We start from the raw sequence: 19,167 nt of genomic DNA, 5'->3' as shown, positions 1-19,167 counted from the left end.
ACGTTGACATCTTCATCTCCGAGAACACATGGACAATTTCCGGATCACTCTGAAGAGAGAACGACGCAGCGGGAGCACAACCGAAAAGTGTGATATCTTCCGATATCACAGCATATCATGTCATGTAACGCTTCTGTCCATCCAGACAGGGCTGGCTCAAGTGGCGTTCATATGCAGCAGCACGGGGCATCCCGCATAGCATATTGGAAGCTCCAACGTTCCCCCGCCCAGAACAGGGTCTCAAGTACCGGAGCTCACCAGTTGGCTATTGCATAGATAGCTTCGATGCTATTTGATTCAGGCCAAGAACTCAAGAAACGACGCAATATTTTATAGACGTTGCTAGAGCACTTGCCCTTAACACCATCATTATTTCTTATCCGCAGAGGCCGGTCCGTTGTCCGCTCACCGTCACTTGACACCACCTCATGGCCTAGCACACGAAACAAAGTGCACAGGAAGCTGATGCAGGGTTGTAAGCTCAGTTTTGATAGGGCAAGTTAAACAGACAAGTGCGAGAAGTGCCGACGAGGGGTGGCAGCCAAACAGATCGCCCCCATCGATAGGGATCAAGCCAAGACCTAAGCTTAGTGCTGCGATTTGCTACATAGCAGGGCAGTAGCGATTATCGCGCTCCATCATGATGTTGTTCGTTTGTAGTAACGAGATCGTGGGGTTGATGCTCGTTGAGACAACCGGCGTTGATAAATAGCCACAACCTCATCAACGGCCTCGTGGTCGGCCTCGAAAAGCCTGAATGAAAACGAGGACGATATAAATAACTACGTTGTACTTGTCTCGTACAGAGCAAACATTTTGAGGTTGGCCTCGTTGAAGGCCATTCTCAGTTTCTGAATGGACGAGAGTCAGCAGTGGGCTCGCATAAGCAAGCACGGCCGTTTGAGTCGTGGCAGCAGATCACAGTGCGGTGATCTCTTCGTAAACAAACCTATGTGGGTTGGATGATCAGCGTTTTTAGTCGTCAACTGACGACACATGGAAGAGGGGTTTTGTGATGTTGATGTGTACAACCAGTGACTGTCAACCACTGATAAAGAGGAGTTTTGAACTTCCTGAACAGTGTGTCAGAAATAGGCAGGCAATGCCTAAGCACAAATTTCAGCAAGTTCAACTGCGTATTCTCTTGTCCCCTGTGCTGTTAGCGGACCGACAGCTTCATTCTGCGCAAGTGGGGTATATAAGAGTTGTGTGCATCTGCCAGGGAATGGCCTGCAAATCTTTCAATGTAACCAAGCTCAAAATTGTTGCCCTTGTTGATCGGCTTTTGTCCATATCGAGACGAAGTTCGTTCTTGATCGTTGCAAAAGGACATGATAAAAAGCGGGACATTAAATTAGACCAAAAAATGGGCCAAGAAAAACTACCGAAAGTAAATCCTGGACTGAGTCTAATGACTCAAGTACCGTCCTGGGGAGTTGATCATTATCGGTGAGTCGGGAAATAATTGTTAGTTGTTGCTTAAGTTGGGAGATTCCGATAAACTCGATGAGGGTCTTGCAGAATGATTTGCAGCTTGTGGATTGCTGTGGTATCGAAGCTGTAGAGCCTCCTGTGGTATAAAGGTTGAGCTTTGAGTACAGAAGCCGCTCCCTTTGTCGTTTCATAGTGTTTTCTACTTCCATGGCCATGTCCGTTCATGTTTGTGTCCACGTCGTGCCCTTGTCGTGCAGTTTAGCGACCCTTGGAAAGAGTTGACCAATCCGTGTTGCTCTAAAATCTTTCCCCTTGAGCCAGCTCAGGGCCTTTCCCACAATGGGCAGCCCGTGGCGCCCACGACGTCAGTGAATTCTCTCGCGTCGCTTCCAAGGTATCGGCCGTCGTTCCAAAATTAAGAGGGAGACAGCTAGCTAGCTTAGAGATTAACCTTTGGGGGGCGTTTCGCTGGCTCATTCGTCCAGCTTGGTTCGACATGTGTCGGAGTCTACCGAGGCAAGAGTTTCTAGCTTTGTTGATGACACTGTACATTGTTAGTGATGATGTTAACCATGAGATGAGGCTGCAATTGGTGATGTCCTTTTTCTTGCATTGCGGAGAAGCCCTATAGTAGGAGCACGGCAGAGCCGGGGTGCACCCTGGCTAATACTTGCTTGTTTACAGAGCTTGTAAGCGATGGCGTGCGCGCGCGATGTGTTGCATTTGTTCTTTAATGTCGATGTATTATCGAGATATTGGAAGGCCAGGCCAAGCACTTCAATTCAAGCCATCATGTCGCATTTCTGTCAAAGCAAATGCTTCGTGACGAATGTGGACAAAGACTTTGATTTCTGCCAATAATTTACCTTCTTTCGCCTCAACTCATCTCTGCTAAAAAGCAGGGTTCACACAGTAAGACGCACGGAGTGTTTCATGGTGGAGCATGTGACTCCTCTTCAATCGTCTGGTTTTACTTGAGAAAAACTACTGCACAAAGCCAAGACGGCGTAGTTTTCCAACGGATATCGTTGCATGGGATGGCATTCAACTCCAAACTCAATCATTAATCTGATGGATTAGTAGGTAGATCATGAGCTTGTTGTATGTAGACCAGCCAGCTATGCAGTCCAGCGTAGCGCCTCATCTTAACCAACACAACCTTGTTCCTGGTTACCTGATCTGTTGGCATTCAAGACGCCAAAAACCACCCAGAAGCGGAATCTTAACGTTGCCGATCCACATGGAGGATACATCCCTTTATTGAAGTTATTCATTGTCCTAATTCTAGTCATCATTGACACCTTTCAGCTCTCATCAGCACAACTCTCCAATTCAGCCAAAGACTCCACTGATATCCTCTTTAACGCGCCTTTAGCGCGTATCTTGGAATAGACTGCCTGCCCACTGCCCCAATTGCGCCCCATCTCATGCGTCCCAAAACCCGGGCATCCATTGGCGACTGGAGCCCTGTAATCATGCGAGCCACTAAGACTATAGTGGATTCCAGCACTCAAAGAGCGCCAGAAACAGCCGCGTAGGGTACAGTGCGAGTCTTCGCACCCCGCTATTCCCGTTCCCGTCCATCCTTCCATTATCCTTTTTGCGTTCGGCCACTCCATTCCTTTCTGTTTCCTTTCCAATACCTCGATTCTTCCACAAGCACGAGCCTGGCTTTGACAGCCAAAAAAATCTCCTACCTCCACAACCAACAACAACCACTACCTTGCATTACTTTTTTCTTTTTAACCGTCCAATATTCTATATCAAAATTCTACTGTAAAACCACGTCGTAACCAGTCAAATCTCGTTGCAACAATACCTGCTTTCTGCGGCCCCTCGGCCGATCTTAGCAGGTTTTGCTTGTTGAAGTTGACTTGACTTGACGGTAGTTCCCCTCTTCTGTCGTTGCCCTTATCGTTTGATCTTAGCATCGCCTCGTGTCTTGTTCCGTTACGACCGTTTACAATTCGAATGCATATGCCGGCCTCGAACTCTCTTTTCGCAACGGTCCGCCTCCCAACTCTACCTTCTATCTGCCCGAGATCCCATCTTCTGCCTGCCGTACCGTGTTAAAAACGGCCGAGACACCATATCGTTCGAGTCGCCGACTTCCAGTTCCAAGCCCTTGACTTTGAAAGGCTTGTCCCGGCTGCCGGTCCTGTTCCCACGTGGTTCTCAGGTTCGACAGACTGTGGCAGCAAGGCAAGTCGTTGCGCATGCCTCGCGCTCCAGGTTCGAGTAAGCGACAGCAAGGCGCCGCCAGTCACCGCGACAATCGCCATGAGAATGGGCTTGTAGGTCCTGCCAAGCGTTCCAACGACAAAAAGGGCTCAGGACAGCTCGACAACTCTGCCCGACGATCTGACCAAGGTGCTTCCGGCGCCCCTGGACAGTCAACGCCCGTCAACGGTCACGCCAGCAGCCCGTACAAGCAGTGTGTCTATGATGCAACCAACGACACCCCTAACGACGACCACCGACGCTCCTCTCTTGACGCTGTCTCCGAGATGTCCTCCGATTCATCCACCACCACTGGCCCCAGTGGTGTCGACTCTAGCCACCGCCAGATCGACGTCAATGCCATGAAGAACGCTGATGTCCATCGTGACTCGGGCCCGTTTGACCTCGCAACCACTGTCCTAAAGTCGCTTCCTATGCAGGACACGCTCGCTATTCTCATCATTCTTATGCATGTTCCATCGCTCTCACTTACCGTTATTTACACCATCTTTACATTCCTTACCTTTGTCCCTCCTGTCACGACCAGTTCCGGCATGAACATTAACTTGGCCGAGATTTTTGATGGCAACTCGACTATGCCCTCTCTTGTGACAGTTTTATGCGTCGACTTTTTTTTCCTTCTGATATGGCTCTTTCTGTGGGGTCCAATCCAGGACGCTATCTTGGATTTTGCTAAGCCAGTCATTGCTATTACTTTGGGAGGGGGAACGAGCGCAAGAGACGGGACTTCCAGGGGACTCACCACATGCTTCACGTGGGTTATAGGCCATCATCTGCTCCGAGGGACCAAAAACCATTGGGGTCGTGTGGCTCGCCATATACCTGAGCACTGGCGGGTGCCCAATATTTTCAGCAGTTCACTCGAAGCTACCTCCAGCACATATGATAAAATGAGTGCCTATGGATGGGTCAGAAGTGTTCTAGCTATACATATCCTGACCCAAGGCATCGTACGATACATCCGGGAATGGTATTTAAGGCGTGAAAAGGCCAATTCTTCCGTTGGTGCCAGTGATCCGGAGGCCGGAAAGCCACCCAGTGTGGCTGGCGACACGACCAATGAAGGGGGGTTTTCAACGCCTGATACCGAAATAGGGACATCGTCGACGTCCACGGCACCTACAACCAAAAAAAGAAGAAAGCAAAGCACTCAAGTTCGTCTTCAGCAACCGCTATGGGCAGCATTGGCGAGCACCAAGATTGTGGTGGTGAAGGAGTATGAGTTGTCCCATGCAGCTTCAGAGTCAGCTGGGACAAATGCTACCGACATTCACAATCTTGGCAATGCCCCATTCAACAACCAACCCAATCAAATTTGGATTTCCTATATTGGTAGCGATGAAGTATGTTTTAACACCAGCTATTTTCCCGAAATCGACGACGACGAGACACGCTCGGTTGAATCCTCCGGCGAGGACTCAAGACCCGCCAACATCGACACCTCAAAGCCATTCTACGTCAGAGTCAACAACGCTGTTTGGCAGCCCACACGCATGTTTCCAATCGAGGAGTCTCCTGAGGATTCTCACGAAGGCATGCGCTGGACAGGCGATATCTATGGGCTCAGGCCCGCATCCAAATATGTCTGTGAATTTCTTGATAGCCAAACTGATGAGGTTCTGTTCTCAACCAGTATCAGAACTATACAGGCCACTCAACGCGAGACGGATGGCGTCCCGCCTCCTGTGACTAATGCCCAGCGCTCTCTTCATCCAGACTCGCCTGCCACGACATTGAGAACATCGATTGCCGCGGTCGAGGCTAAGCTCAGTGAAGAGAAGTCCCGCCTCAAGACTCTGCGAAAGGAATACAAGAACCGCGCCAACGCCCTGCGAAAGGACAATGAGTTGACGGACAATCAGCTCTCCTCGGCTGGAAACCATGACGAAAAGTATCGACAAAAGATTCGTCAGCAAGAAACCCAGAAAGCCCAAGCAGAACGTGACACCCAGCAACTTACTGAACAACTCAAGAACTTTGACACCGCTCCTGAACTCGCCGAACGAAAAAAGAAGGTTGAGAAGCAGTTCAGCAGTGAGAAGAAGGTTTTCGAGGCAGCGCAAAAGGCCTTCAAGGAGTACAAGGCTGGACTGGAGAAGGAAATCAAAGCCAAGGAAGTTGAGAAGTCAAACCTCAACACCCGTCGAAATAAGGTCGCCACGCGTATTGCCAAGGTTGAGAACGAACTTGCCAACATCAATGATGCGAACAACCGTGGTCTGGACGAGGCGGAACGGCGTAACCAACAGCGTTCTCACTGGCAAGGTCATGTCGCCGGCATCGAAGCTAACTACAACGAGCGACTGGCCCACGTCCGTGCCGACAATGCTGGTAAGAGCGAGGAGATCCGGCACTTTCAAATGCAGTTGATGAGTATGCACGAGTTTATGACCTCGGGTAATGGCATGTCATACGAAATGATGCCGCCTCTCGACGCTGGCCACTCACAGCTTGGACCGCCTTTCCAGCCTGCGACTTCGAGTACCTGGAATCCTGATCCTACGGTTCCTCCTCACTACCCAACCGGTCTCTGGTCCGCTTCTGACAACATGCTTCCTTCGGCATCGGCTCCCACGCTTCCGTCCCTGTCCCCTTGGCAGCCTCCCCCAACTGCCCCACCATTTGAGCCGCGCATGAACCGCTCGCGTGGACGCAGTTCAAGTATGCTCAGTAACATTAGCGGCTTCACGCAGTCGAGCGGCGAGGAATATGCATCACCCCCCATGGACTCTTACCGGGTCAAGCACATCTGGGCGAGTCGAACCAAAGCCAGCGGTGGCGGTAGCAGCGGCAGCGGCAGCAATGGTGACCCGACAAGCCCCAGATGAGCACAAGATGAGCATTTTCCGTGTTTGGGTTGAGGATTTGGCTATGTAGCATTGGGTGATGTATGGCTGCGGTAGAAGTCAGCGGGTGGTTAGTTCGATTTCGGCAGGCTGCTGTTGGATAGTGCTTGCGGCGAATAAAAGTAGTGCCTTTGTTATATTGATTGCTCATTGATTGGTGATGTCTTTGTTGTGGTGGTCTGCAGTGTTTACGTCAAAGCCTTGAAATTGAAGATAAGTCTCAGTTGTATGCAATCATAACTGCCAGGATGTCGAAAAAGGACCAAATCAATTATCTAATGCTCAAAAGGTCCATCGAATTGCTGTCCAAAACCGAGGCGACATCCAAGACCTTAACCCGAAGCATGAAGAATTTCCCCAGGCTGTAGCTCCAAGTTACTCGCCCGAGAACCTAGCATTTATCTTAGGATTTATTGTCCAAACCCGTAACATTCAAAGCCAGGTATCAATACTGGGGCTTTTTACAGTATGTGCTTCCAGCTCGGATGCAAGAAAAGGGAATAAGGGAAGTGCAGTCGAGGTTGTATGAGAAAGAAAATGCAGGCATACCTGATCAAAATGCGGGTTCCGCTATCTTCATACCCATGTAGCCTTATGCTACTCGGTTATCCTCAGCTTCGGAGTAGAGAGTGTCTGTGTTGTATCACTAGACTGCTTTCTCGCTTGCAGTTGAAGCATCAGGCTGTTTTTTAAAGAGTGAAGAAAACATGCTGCAGTGTACAATACCGCAATGTACAATACCACAACACTCCATGCCAAACATGCTTGCGCGATACGCCAGCGTCTTTCTTCCTTTTCTAGATTATTCATTAGTGACTGGCTGTTTAGAAGTAGTAAGAGACTTACCAGCATATTTCCGATCTTGGACCAGATTGTATATCGTTCTGGTATGGAGCTCATGTATGCACATGGGATGGGATATGGGAACAGTCTTCTATGGCTCTTTGTTTATCCAGACAACAACTCGGCATCGCCCTGTGTCACTTCTAGGGTTGCATCGTGGCACTGCTCTCGGTATCATTCGAATGTGGCCATGATGAAGCTGTAGCCAGCGTGCTTTGAATACGTGTCGGACCATGCTGGCCAGCCTCTAGGGAAGAGTAATGAATACGATGAGGAGAGTGGACGGGGATATAAAGAGAAAAGCAGGTGATGAAGTGATTATGAACCTAGAGAAAAGGCAGATGCTTCTACACGCAACTTAAGATTACCATTTCACCTTTCAATGATTAGCAGTGTGATAGTTGTCATTTAACCTTTTGTCGCCAACCTAAGACTCATCATTAGACTCGTCAATGTAAATGTTGCGTAGATGAGCACCAGCTCAAACGAACATCATTATCCGTGACATATTCGTAGGGCATCGCCGTATAAAATTCATTGAGCCTTGCGAGATCTAATATGAACACTAGGTACCGACAAGCCTATACCAACCACCAAAGGAAGAATTTTTGTTTCTCAACTGACACCTGTTGGCTCGGCGGCGGGCAAACTTAAAGCGAGTGTGGCTCAACCTGAATATTCGTACAAACAGCTGATTGACGATATATCCCAAGGTAAGAGTATGGAAGAGCTTATGTGCTGAAACTCATAAGCATTGATTAATTATGAAATGGAATCATAATTAAGACTTAACTTATCCCGGTCTTGCATACTACTAAACAGCTATGTCGCCTTTTCTAATCCCGTCGAGTTGTCCCTTACCACGGAAATTGTTTTATAAGTCATTCCACTTCAATTACCTAAATTCAATTTGGCTCAAGAACTGCATGATACATTCACTATCTTTGCGACAACAGTCTGCTCTTATTGTTATGAATACCTCATTCAGCCAGAAACTATTGTAATAACATCAACGATAAAGAGTACAAAATAAAATAATTAATTGCTTATGTTCTACAGTCAACTATCTTCACCTCAGGACTTGTACATCGAAAAGGGGTCGCAACCCCCTACCCTGAACGATCAGCCACACCCCTATAGAGCCACAATCCAACGCCACATGTCCACTCAGTCGTCCATCGACCCAGGAGACGACAGCTCTCAACACAACAAATTGAAGTAACCTGCGCAGTGCCGTTATGTGGTCAAGGTGACCTTATTGTCCTAGATATAGTCGCCGGGAGATGCATCCAATATCGCCATGGATTTCGTGAGTGCCTCATCAACAGCCACTACCGCAGCCAAGACCTTCAGCTAATTGTCCTTCATAGTGGTCGCGCTTATTGAGCCCTCTTTCATCTGGGGGCTCCCGCAAGGACCTCGGACAGGATCCCGCGAAACGACTGCAGCGATTCGAGAAACAGTACAGCCGCTTATTAGTGAGGCACCAGTCGAAGCCCTCCGTACCCGACAAGTACTAACCACTGCAGAACGCCTGGAGAGCGTCATCCAACCTGTCTCGCGATAGCGACGCTGCAGAAACCCTGGAGATCCGCCTCCAAGAGCTCACCAACATCCTCAGCGACGAGAGTCGACGACCGCTACCGCATCCGTGTATTCAATACTGCTCGATCAAGCAAATCTACGTTCCCATCGGCAAGATCGCCACGACCTCATATAACGAATGGATCATTAAGGAGGCTGTCCTTTTCTTTGCGACTTTGATCGAAAGTGAGGAGGAAGCCTTTGTCGAGAACCAGACCTTCTCCTCTAGTCTGACAAACCTCCTCGTACGAATCACTGGGTTAAATAGTGTGCGACTGGGCCTCGATACTGAGTCGCGCGTCGTCGAGCTTGCCTTCAATATCACCACCAAGATCCGGCTGGACCCAAGTATCCTCCCAGCATGGTTCAAAACTCATCGCGGTGTGGCGCTCCAGAACAGGGAGAAGGACGACAGAAACCGCGACACCTTTGTTGGAAGGACCCAAAAGGCCGACTTTCCTCTTTTCTATATCCTCATGGACTATATTCATCATGAGGGAAAAGTAGGCGACTTTGCGCGGACAGGATTGCTCTACATTATCGAAGCAGCGTCAAGTTCAGGACCTCTGGAACAATGGATTGTCGAAAGCGACTTGTCGACGTTGATGGCGACAGGTCTTGGCGCCTTGTACAGCCAGCTGAGTCGCAAACTGGTCGTTGACCATCTCCCTCATAACCTGCCCCCTATTCTCGCATTTTCTGATTACGAACACCCTACATCCAACTACGAAGTCATTAGCTCATGCTCCCCCGAGTTTCAATCTCACCTTGAAGTTTTCCTATCTCACCTATTGTTCTGGCAAGATGTCTTGAACCACTGTCGATCGGTTGAGGTCAAGTCGACTCTGTTGGAGCACTTTCAAGTTATTTTCTTGCAACAGTTATTGTAAGTTACCTTATCCTTCTACGTGGACCTTACTGACAGTCCAGATACCCATCGCTGCTTGAATCCTCTGATATTGACGGAGGTTCGTCAGTAGCTGTTTTGACTTATCTCCGCCGTATCCTAGAATCACTTGACCACCCTGACATGATCAACCTTATCCTCCACTACCTCTTGGCACTACCTGATAATATCGCCTCTGATGGACCTGGCTCTAGCTCGTCTGTCAGTAAGGCTCGCAAACGAAAGTCAATGGATCTGGCCACAATGTTGGCGGAGAGGGCAGAACCAGCTGCAACCCCTCTGCTCTTCAACCTGGTCGATCTTATTCTCGCATGTTTGAGATCACGGAACCAACAAACGATTCATGTTACGTTGCAATTGGTGTCGGCTATTCTCAAGCGACATCATCGTTACGCCATTGTCACTCTTCTGAGGACTGATAATGTTCCGGTTCAAAATGCTACCCGAACTGTCGGTGCTCAAGAGCAAGAAGTAGAATTTTTCATGTCGTTAGCAGGGACAATAGGTGGCGAGGATGATTTTGATGAAGTGTATCAGCTTGTCCTTCGAGATACTATGACTAAACTTGAAGCTCATCCTTGTTCGCTGAAGCTTGTCGCACCCAGGGCGTCTACGAGTAACCAAAGGCTGCCTGACAGTCTTCCTGGAGCACCCAAGGATGTTGGGGATCATACCCTTCGTCCAGACGACCCTCTTCTCAATTCGCTATTGGATCTCCTGGAGACGTTCTTCGTTAATCAAGTGGAGACAAATCTTTCTGTGACAGAGACGCTCGTTGACTTGGCTGTCTGTGGTTTTATGAAGATTGAGGGATGGTTGACTCGCAATCCGAGCTCTTATATATATGATGATGCCGTGAAGGAGACACATACAGCTGAAGGAGAAGAAGAAGCTACAGAGAGTGACGATGACGACGACTTGGGAGATCTGCCATCTCCGACAGCAGAACAAAAACAATTCCGAGCTATGGAACAATGCCGCCAACGACCGCAGTGGTCTCAAGCTTCGTTACCACGTGTTTTCAGTGTTCTCAGACGATTGGAAGAACAAGTAGCTTCCTACAAGAGAAGCATTCCCCACTTTGACGAGCTGGTGCAACAAAGACGAGATGCATTCAGAACTGCGGATGCAATGCTACACCATGCGGGTCCCACGCCAAGGCCTACCCCCATCAGTGAAGACCCCCCTGACCGACGCAGCTTTGAAGAGCCGTCACGCAGCACTTCTCCTTCCCGGCCGTCGGCACTGGAAGGCCTAGCGCACCGTCTCCTGTCCGAACTGGGAACCCCAAGCCGCGCCAGCAGCCCGCGAGGACGTAAGGAGCTTGGCCGTGCGCCTGGCAGTGGAAATGCGACCCCCGGAAAATCTGGTCTGAGTTCTTCAAAGGAGGCGTCTCTTAGCCGGGGACGAGGCACTCCGGTGCTGAGCCACTCTCCGGAGAGGATACAGGGCACTATCGACCCAACGCAGAAGGCCAGGGAGGAGGTGCTTTCTCGACAGACGGCTGAGTTTGCAACTATGGGCCAAACTATCCTTTCTAAGAAGGTGGGATTACCGCAAGTCGAGGTTGAGCCTGTTTCTGTCAAGTCTGATGTTCCTGTTGAGTCTGGTAAAGAGCCGGTGCCAGAACCGACCGCAACTGTAGATGGACCAGAGCCTATTGAAGAGGCTCCCGCTGAACAGGATGATGCAAAGAAGGATGAGCCAGAGCACACTGCTGAGGTGCCCAGTGAACTGGATGATAAGAAGAAATATGAAACAGACGATTCTGTGATGGAAACCGCAGAGCAGCCCCCTGCCGAAGTTAAAGAGGATGGGGAAACAATGCCTGAAGGTGTCGAGACCGAGACTGAAGTTCAACCTTCAGAGGCCGAACCTGCTGAGGCTGTGCCTGAACCGGCTGAGCTGCTTAAGTCTACTGAGACTCACGATAAAGATCCTAAGACAACTGAGGCTCCTGAGGAAAACGAGCCTATCAAGGAGCCTGAAAATGAGGAACCAGTGGACAAAGAGCCGGAGGTCAATGAACCTGAGACCAGTGAATCGGAGGTCAAGGAGCCAGAGGTCAAGGAGTCAGAGACCAAGGAGTTGGGCGATGAGGAGACAAAGGCCGAGCAGTCAGAGATCAAGGAGTCTGAGACAGAGGAGCCTACATCAAAGGATCCCGGAGCCGAAGAGGAAACCGAGGCACAGCAACAACCTGAGGCTAATGACACTGAAATCGAGAGCCATGAAGCTGAGGAGCCTAGTGATGAGCCTAGGCCTGAGACTCCTCGACCAAAATCCCGACAGCAAACTCTAGAGCCAGAAACTCCGCAGCCACGAGTGCAAAAAGAGAACACAACGACTGTATCAGTCTCTCACGTTGTCACTAACGTGATCATCCTGCAATCTTTTCTCTTTGAGCTTGCTGCTCTCATCCAAGTCAGGGCAGGTCTATTCGACGAGGTACGATTTGTGTAACGGTGGAAATTGAGCTAGAAGGTGCATTATTCGGGCGAGATTCACAAGATCCTCACGATTCATGAGCAGATGGCATTGGTGCGATTGTTTGATACACAGGAAGGGAAATGAAGGAAAGGAAAGGAAAGGAATATTTATATAATGCATACCGAGACCGTAGATCCGGATCTGGTTGAACGTAACATTCACTTTTGACTCGTGGTAGTGTATCGTGACTTTGTGTATTGAAATGAACCCAACGCCGGCTAGAAATGCGTACATATGTTACATGGTTCCCAAACTTATGGGTTAATTTCATCCCATTCTATCCACCTTCTGATGATATCATCGACAGCTTTGATGCCGTCTCTTGTGGCTTCTACCTCGAACCACTCGCGATGTTCTCTACCACAAGCGGCACACTTGCCCGCATCCGCCTTGAAACCCAATCCTGAAAGCTCTAGGTGCACCAGACGCTCTACACGGTGTACGTGCGGCGTCATGTGTGGGACCACGCCGGACGATTCATGTGAACCAGGAATATAGGGATAGTATCGTAGAAGCTCAACTTCGCGACCACATTGGCGCTGCCACTCGTTCAGTCGGCGCTGCACATTAGATGCGCGGCCGATCTTGAGAAGCATAGTGCTTTTAGAGTTGGCTGGATCTGAAGCTGCAAAGCTGCGCACAGCGTTGCTTGCACTTCGTGAGCGCGATTGGTTGTTTGGTGATGGAGGTGCTAGGAGAGAGCGTGCTGCATCAACGGGCGCGGCAGATTTGGACTGAGATGTGGGAGTGAGCCAGAACATGTAGATGAAGCCAGGCTCTTCTCCACTGCCGAACGGACGGGACATCTCGGCCATTAGCGCCGAGGCAGTGGTGGTGTCTAGAGAGTCGGGGATGAAATCTTTGATGGTTGCTGTCCGGGAGCCCGTTGATTTACGTGATTTGCGGGAAGATTTGCCGCCGGACATGTTTTGTGATGGGCTCAGTCCTTGGTTGGACGCGGATGTGTGCTGAACAGGGCGTGGTTGTGGACGTTCTGGTTCCTCATCGTCTTCATAAGGAACCGAAAAGCAAAAGCAGCACAACAGAGACGACTTTTTCGATTGTGGTTTCGAACCATTCAGTCTCCCGTTCCCATGTTTCTTTTCGTTCAGGTCCACCAATCCCAATCTATCCGTCAACGTATCCAAGCTCGTACGACCTTCCAAGATTGGTGTCGCATTGGGTCGCGGGCCAGGGCTAGATTGTGCTGAGATGTTGGCTTGTTCACGATGCTGCCAGCAGTAGAGACTCTCATCGCGTGGATCAGGCGTCACGGGACGTCTGCGCCTGTCGGTCTTTGGTGCGGGGTTCTGCTGAACGACTGGGCGGCGACATGGTTTTCCGTTGGATGTCAAACCACGGCATGTTCCTTCAGTGAGTTTTGAATCGGATCGACCGAGATAAGACTCGGGAGTATTTGCGACAAAAGGCATTGTTTCGTGTTTACAAAGAGCGGTGGGAACTCAATGAATGGCGTATTTCGAGGAAGGAAGAACTGCGGAGAGGGAGAGATAGTTGTATATATAGGTGGGATGAGGAAGCAGGATGAATATGATTCAGGGATGTTTGAAGGGATGACGAAGTGTTCAAGACCAACCAAGGCGTGTCCGGAAGCTGGTTTGTTTGTTCCCGTTCCCCATCTTGGCTTGGCTTGTGTAGTCGCGACCAAGTCCAACCATGGCGGCGGCTAGGCAAGGGGAGGGATCCGTGATGGAGAATGAGTTTGCAGCTAAGTGGAGAGTAGGTTTGAGTTGGCAGACAGTATGTGGCTGTGCGTGGCTGTGCATGAGCCGTAGGCTGAATTGAACCCTACATATGAAGTGGTGGCAGTCTTTATGTGGCCAACAACTCAGCTCGGATGCTGTAGGAATTGACGATGAGTTGTTTAGGCTTTGCTTTGTTTTATCGATGCTTGGTGAGTTGTTGAACGACAGGACATATGTTGGTGTTGGTTACTACGTGTTGTTGATCAGTGCACTCTATTTTTACAAAATGAAACGTCATCCCCAATGACGGTTAATCCCTGACAGATAAACCGGGGTCTTTCCTGAATAAGAGATTTTGGTTTGCCTTGGATACGGCAGTTGTGAATCTTCATGATTCGGTGCCTGAATTGATTCTTTGTGATGGTTGAACAGGTGGAATAAGCCCCAGGTGAACCAGGAACGAGAGAGAATAATGGGATATAATTCGAGAAAACTATGGGGTAACAAATAGTAAAGAAGCAAACAATCAATTGTATGCAGTTGATTAAACGCCGAGCCGAACGAACCCATGCTGGGGATCCATGATATGATGTTAGAACCAGATTCCTTGCCGCTCGCAGACCGTGGGTGAATGACAACTTATAACGCCCGCCAATAAGAACCTTGATGAAGCAAAGACACAAAACCCTTTGACCATAAACTTAATTCGCACCCGGTGCGCTTCTCAACAACCTTGATGGTCCTGACCTGTCCGCCAAGGTACTCTTCTAGAGCGATGGTGAAGGAGATGATGGGCAGGACGATTCTTCCGATAATTCCTGACTCATGAAATTGAAGCCGACGATACCTTCTGCAATAATTTTATTCTGGCCTGTTTCAAGACGTGAATAGACAGAAACACGACGTCCAATGATTCCATCGCCCCCAACTTCAAGTGATAGTGGTCCCTGGAGTTGTGATTCGACAAAGTCGTTGGATGTTGGAGGTTTTTGGAGAGAGAATTGACGAAATAGACCACATTCGCTTGCGTTTCTGGTCAAATCACCACTCGAACTTTTTATCGTTAATATAGACTGATGGTCTGGTGGAAGTGAAGGGAACTCACTGTATAATGACATGTAAATCAGAGAAATTATGTATACTGCATTCCTCACTTGGAGTGAGTCTTGCATGTGTCGCGCTTGAAGTTGATGGACTTCCGGGAGTGTGAAAGGCGAGATCACCAGAGATTCTGGAAGGAGAGTTTGTGGGAGAGTTGAGGGAGACGAGAGCACCTCCTCGAGGACGGTTGGTGTTTTCAGGGCCGCACATTATGATGAGTAGAATGTTTAGGATGATTATAAAGTATGTTGATGATGAATTATAGAGGAATATAGTAGATATAATAGTAGATATAATTATTTGGCCTGTTTTAGCATTCTTCTCATAGTCTCTCACGGCTCCTCCCGTCAAACCTGCTCACACAAAACTGACCAATCAGAGATCAGCAAGACCTAGCGTGTTCCCGAATCGGGTAACTTTTGGGTTGAGCAAGTTTGAGGGGAAATGCTCTCGAAACAACAACATCAACTCGAGTACCTTGATGAACACTAACAGCACTCACTACTCACTATCTACTGGGTATCTATCACTATAACAGACATATTACTAACTAGACTCTGACGCAATCTCTCTTCCATCATGTTCTCCCTCCTACCCCTCCTCCTTCTCACATCACCTCTATCTTCTCTCTCAGTTAACGCTGAGCCTGACCTTGCTTCTGAGACTGTTCAACTCTCCGATAACATAAACTCTTATTCAGCCATGTCTGTTGGAATCTACTCTCTTCCGGCGTTGCCGTACGCCTATGATGTGAGCTGGTCCCCTCTAATCATCAAGAACAGCCAAGCTAACAACAAAAGGCCCTTGAACCTAGCATCTCTGCTCAAATCATGGAACTTCACCACTCCAAGCATCACCAAGCCTATGTGACAAATCTCAACGCCGCACTCAAGAACTACGCCACCGCTACTTCGTCCAACGACATCGCCGGCCAGATCGCCCTGCAGTCCGCCATCAAGTTCAACGGCGGCGGCCACATCAACCACTCCCTCTTCTGGGAGAACCTCAGTCCCTCTAGCTCTCCAGACTCCAAGCCCGAAAGCGCCCCCACGCTCGGTGCTGAAATCTCCAAGACGTGGGGCAGCATCGAGGCTTTCCAAGAGACTTTCAAGAAGACTCTGCTGGGTCTGCAGGGCAGCGGCTGGGGGTGGCTGGTCAAGGACGCCCAGGGCTTGCGTGTCGTTACCACCAAGGACCAGGACCCTGTCGTGGGAGGAGAAGTGCCCATTTTCGGTGTCGATATGTGGGAGCATGCCTACTATCTGCAGGTACGTTACAGTTACAGTGTTACAGACAATTCAGAACTAATATGGGTGTGCAACTAGTACCTCAATGGAAAGGCTGCTTATGTTGATAACATTTGGAATGTCATCAACTGGAAGACGGCCGAGGCTCGTTTCACCGGCTCCCGTGAGGATGCTTTCAAGGTCCTGCGAGCTTCTATCTAGACGGAGTTGACATAATGAAGAACGAGTTATGACGCCACACGACTCCTTCATACCATAGTACCATCTCATCTATTTTGAGATTGCACAAATAAAAAACACCCAACCTCAAGCTTTAACAATCATGCAGTGAAACTATACAGACTCCCTAGCAACGTGCTCAACATCCGACACTCAGTCTCGGCTAGCTACCCAAGACCGTGGCCTCCGTTTGACTCGCGCAGCAGCATGCCGTGCACCAGTATCTATCTTGCTTGACCGCCAAGTTTTCATTGTCCCTCTGTCAATTGCGCCTCCGAATGGCCCGTGAAGTGCTCTGATCTTCTCCTCCTTGTTTCTCCCCTTTCGCTTTTATTATGCGGCCACATGCATGCTCCCGTCTACACGCGGGTTTGGCAACGCCACGTATCTAAATATGCATACACATCATCCAACAATGACTGGCCTGAGACCTCGGTCCTAAGTCTTGTATCACCGTACTTTTATTAGCTTGTACATGTGAATCATGTGTCTGTGCTCGTGTAACTCGCCTACATAGAACAGACGCAAGGCACGGCTTCACGATTGCGCACAATGGGAAATTGAAAAAGAAAGAAAAAAGAAACGTCAACGAGTCTTGACTAAGGCTATAGAAAGTGCTAGACCAAAAAAAAAGGAATAAGTCAACCTTCGCAAGTGACTCGATGTAACTGTGAGACGTTATACTGACTCTCAAGTGCCAGCTCTCAGCGTATCCAATTTCTCGCTATGTTGACATTAGGTACTCTGCAAACAGACATGAATATGGAAGCGTATTATCCGTATGAAGTGCAGGCTCTCTCGGCCTAAAGCATTAGCTGTAACGAAGCTACCCGTCGACAGGCTTCCCGTTGACAAAACAAGCATTAGTATCAGGACATTGCCGGAAGCCGAAGGGAAGGGTAACTTGACGGAAGGATTATTATATTAACTTTACGGCAAGACGAAACGTGCAACGCGGACTGACACATACTTCTCATACCCTTCCATTATACCTCGCTCACGGTCTCTCCGGTATCACCGCATGATGCATCGATAGGGGTTACATGACAACGGACTCGTGAGAGGCCTCGTAAGAGGAAGAATAGGTATAAAGAGGGGATGACGAGCTTTCAAGAAAAACATCAAAGGTCAAGTCTTGCTTACCCAGAACTAAGACCAGACTCACTCTTTTTCGTCATTCGTTTTGTTCCCTAATCTTTACACTCACCACTTTCGCTTCTCTCCAGAGGGACCCAAACATGTCTCTCCTCGCTCGCTTCGCCCTCGTCGGGCTTTGGTAAGTGTTTCTCATTCTTGTTCAATGTAATTTAAACTAACTAGTACAGGGCGTCAGCTGCTTATGCGCAGCGCGACACTGTGACTGTCACCGAGACTGTCACAGAGTGTGCAGCGTCCTGTTACTCTGTCGTATCGCAGTGTACCTCGACCGAGTACATCGATACATCCACCATCATCAAGCTTCCGACTGAATCCTCGGTTGTCGTGTCTGAGACTTCTCTCATCGAGACCACAGAGGTTGTCTCCCTGCCCACTGTTTCTGTTACCTCGGAGTTCTCCAAGCTTGCCAACACCAGCGCTGTCACGGGCTCTTACACTTCTACCCCTACTGTCTCTGACTCTGAGACTACGATTCCTATTTCTGAGTCGTCTGGCGTCTCGGTTGACTCGAGTGCTCTTGCGGGTGAGACTTCGGAGTCTGAGTCTGAGTCTAGTCTGTACGGACACTCTACCAGTACTCTGATCTTGACAGAGGCAACCACCGAGACTTTCACAGACGTTGAGACCATGCCAACTATTGTCCCGAGTGTTGAATCCTCTGCTCTTGCATCCGGTACTACTCAGCTGTCAGAGACAAGTAAGTCCAGCATCGTCACTCAGGGTTTTACCGGACAGTCTTCAGAGTCCGCTCTCAGCACTGAATTTGTGTCTACTGAGAGTACTACCATCGATAAGATTGTTCCTCAGCAGAGTAAATCTACTCTGATCGAAAGCACTGATGCATCTTCAGCCACTGAAGGAGTCTCCACCGCTACTCTGACCTCGGTTCTCACCAGCCAGGTCACCTTCACTGAGACTATCTCTACTGTTTACTCCAGCTCCGCTGAGCAAGGCTTTACCTCAGAGGAAAGCACCGAACTCCTGGTTACATCTTCTCAGGTTGAGGAGTCCAGCAGCGGAACTGAGCAAGGCTCTGCGACAACTGAAGTTGTCACTTCTGAAGTTACTGGTGTTACCCAGTTTACATCTTCCTTCACTTTTACACGCACCGAGACCGTATCTGTGTCTGTGTCGGAGTCCACCGCTTCCTCAGGAGGAACCACCGAAGGCTCTATCTCCGAGTCCTCCAGCACATACGCCTCTACTGATTCAGAGACCGCGGTCGAAACTGTCACCTCAATCGAGACCGTCACCGCAGAGACCTCATCTTCTCAGACCGATTCAACTGCCAGTGATTCCAGCCCCGAGTCCACAAGCGCTGGCATTTCCACTGGCACAACCGAGGTTGAGGAATCGGCAACTACTCCCTGCACATCAACCAGACACACTCA

At 49.3% G+C, this 19,167-nt stretch overlaps 5 protein-coding genes across 5 annotated transcripts; 3 read left to right on the top strand and 2 right to left on the bottom strand.

The window, feature by feature from the left end:
- Positions 1-3,507: 3,507 nt before the first annotated feature.
- On the top strand, positions 3,508-6,810 carry EDB82DRAFT_49220 (uncharacterized protein). Its single transcript, XM_025730516.2, has one exon. The coding sequence runs from the start codon at positions 3,651-3,653 to the stop codon at positions 6,501-6,503; it is 2,853 nt and encodes a 950-aa protein (XP_025589633.1). The 5' UTR covers positions 3,508-3,650; the 3' UTR covers positions 6,504-6,810.
- A 1,706-nt stretch (positions 6,811-8,516) lies between these two features.
- Positions 8,517-12,518, top strand: EDB82DRAFT_49288 (Retinoic acid induced 16-like protein-domain-containing protein). Its single transcript, XM_025730517.2, has 4 exons — positions 8,517-8,673; positions 8,735-8,842; positions 8,894-9,834; positions 9,879-12,518. Exons 1-4 carry the CDS (start codon positions 8,665-8,667, stop codon positions 12,316-12,318), a joined length of 3,498 nt encoding a protein of 1,165 aa, XP_025589634.1. The 5' UTR covers positions 8,517-8,664; the 3' UTR covers positions 12,319-12,518.
- Position 12,519: 1 nt separating this feature from the next.
- EDB82DRAFT_49228 (meiotically up-regulated gene 113-domain-containing protein) lies at positions 12,520-14,062 on the bottom strand. Its single transcript, XM_025730518.2, has one exon. The coding sequence runs from the start codon at positions 13,776-13,778 to the stop codon at positions 12,600-12,602; it is 1,179 nt and encodes a 392-aa protein (XP_025589635.1). The 5' UTR covers positions 13,779-14,062; the 3' UTR covers positions 12,520-12,599.
- A 756-nt stretch (positions 14,063-14,818) lies between these two features.
- Positions 14,819-15,362, bottom strand: EDB82DRAFT_471220 (uncharacterized protein; the record flags this gene model as incomplete). Its single annotated transcript, XM_025730519.1, has 2 exons — positions 14,819-15,104; positions 15,157-15,362. 2 exons carry the CDS (start codon positions 15,360-15,362, stop codon positions 14,819-14,821), a joined length of 492 nt encoding a protein of 163 aa, XP_025589636.1.
- A 492-nt stretch (positions 15,363-15,854) lies between these two features.
- On the top strand, positions 15,855-16,600 carry EDB82DRAFT_421593 (Manganese/iron superoxide dismutase; the record flags this gene model as incomplete). Its single annotated transcript, XM_025730520.2, has 3 exons — positions 15,855-15,902; positions 15,953-16,420; positions 16,478-16,600. The coding sequence occupies 3 exons, from the start codon at positions 15,855-15,857 to the stop codon at positions 16,598-16,600; spliced, it is 639 nt and encodes a 212-aa protein (XP_025589637.2).
- Between the last annotated feature and the right edge of the window lie 2,567 nt (positions 16,601-19,167).

The sequence above is a fragment of the Fusarium venenatum genome (assembly GCF_020744135.1).
Source record: "Fusarium venenatum strain MPI-CAGE-CH-0201 chromosome Unknown EDB82scaffold_1, whole genome shotgun sequence".
Taxonomy (NCBI): Eukaryota; Fungi; Ascomycota; class Sordariomycetes; order Hypocreales; family Nectriaceae; genus Fusarium; species Fusarium venenatum.
The sequence above is the reverse complement of the archived record's forward strand: the minus strand, read 5'-3'. Positions and strand labels throughout refer to the sequence as shown.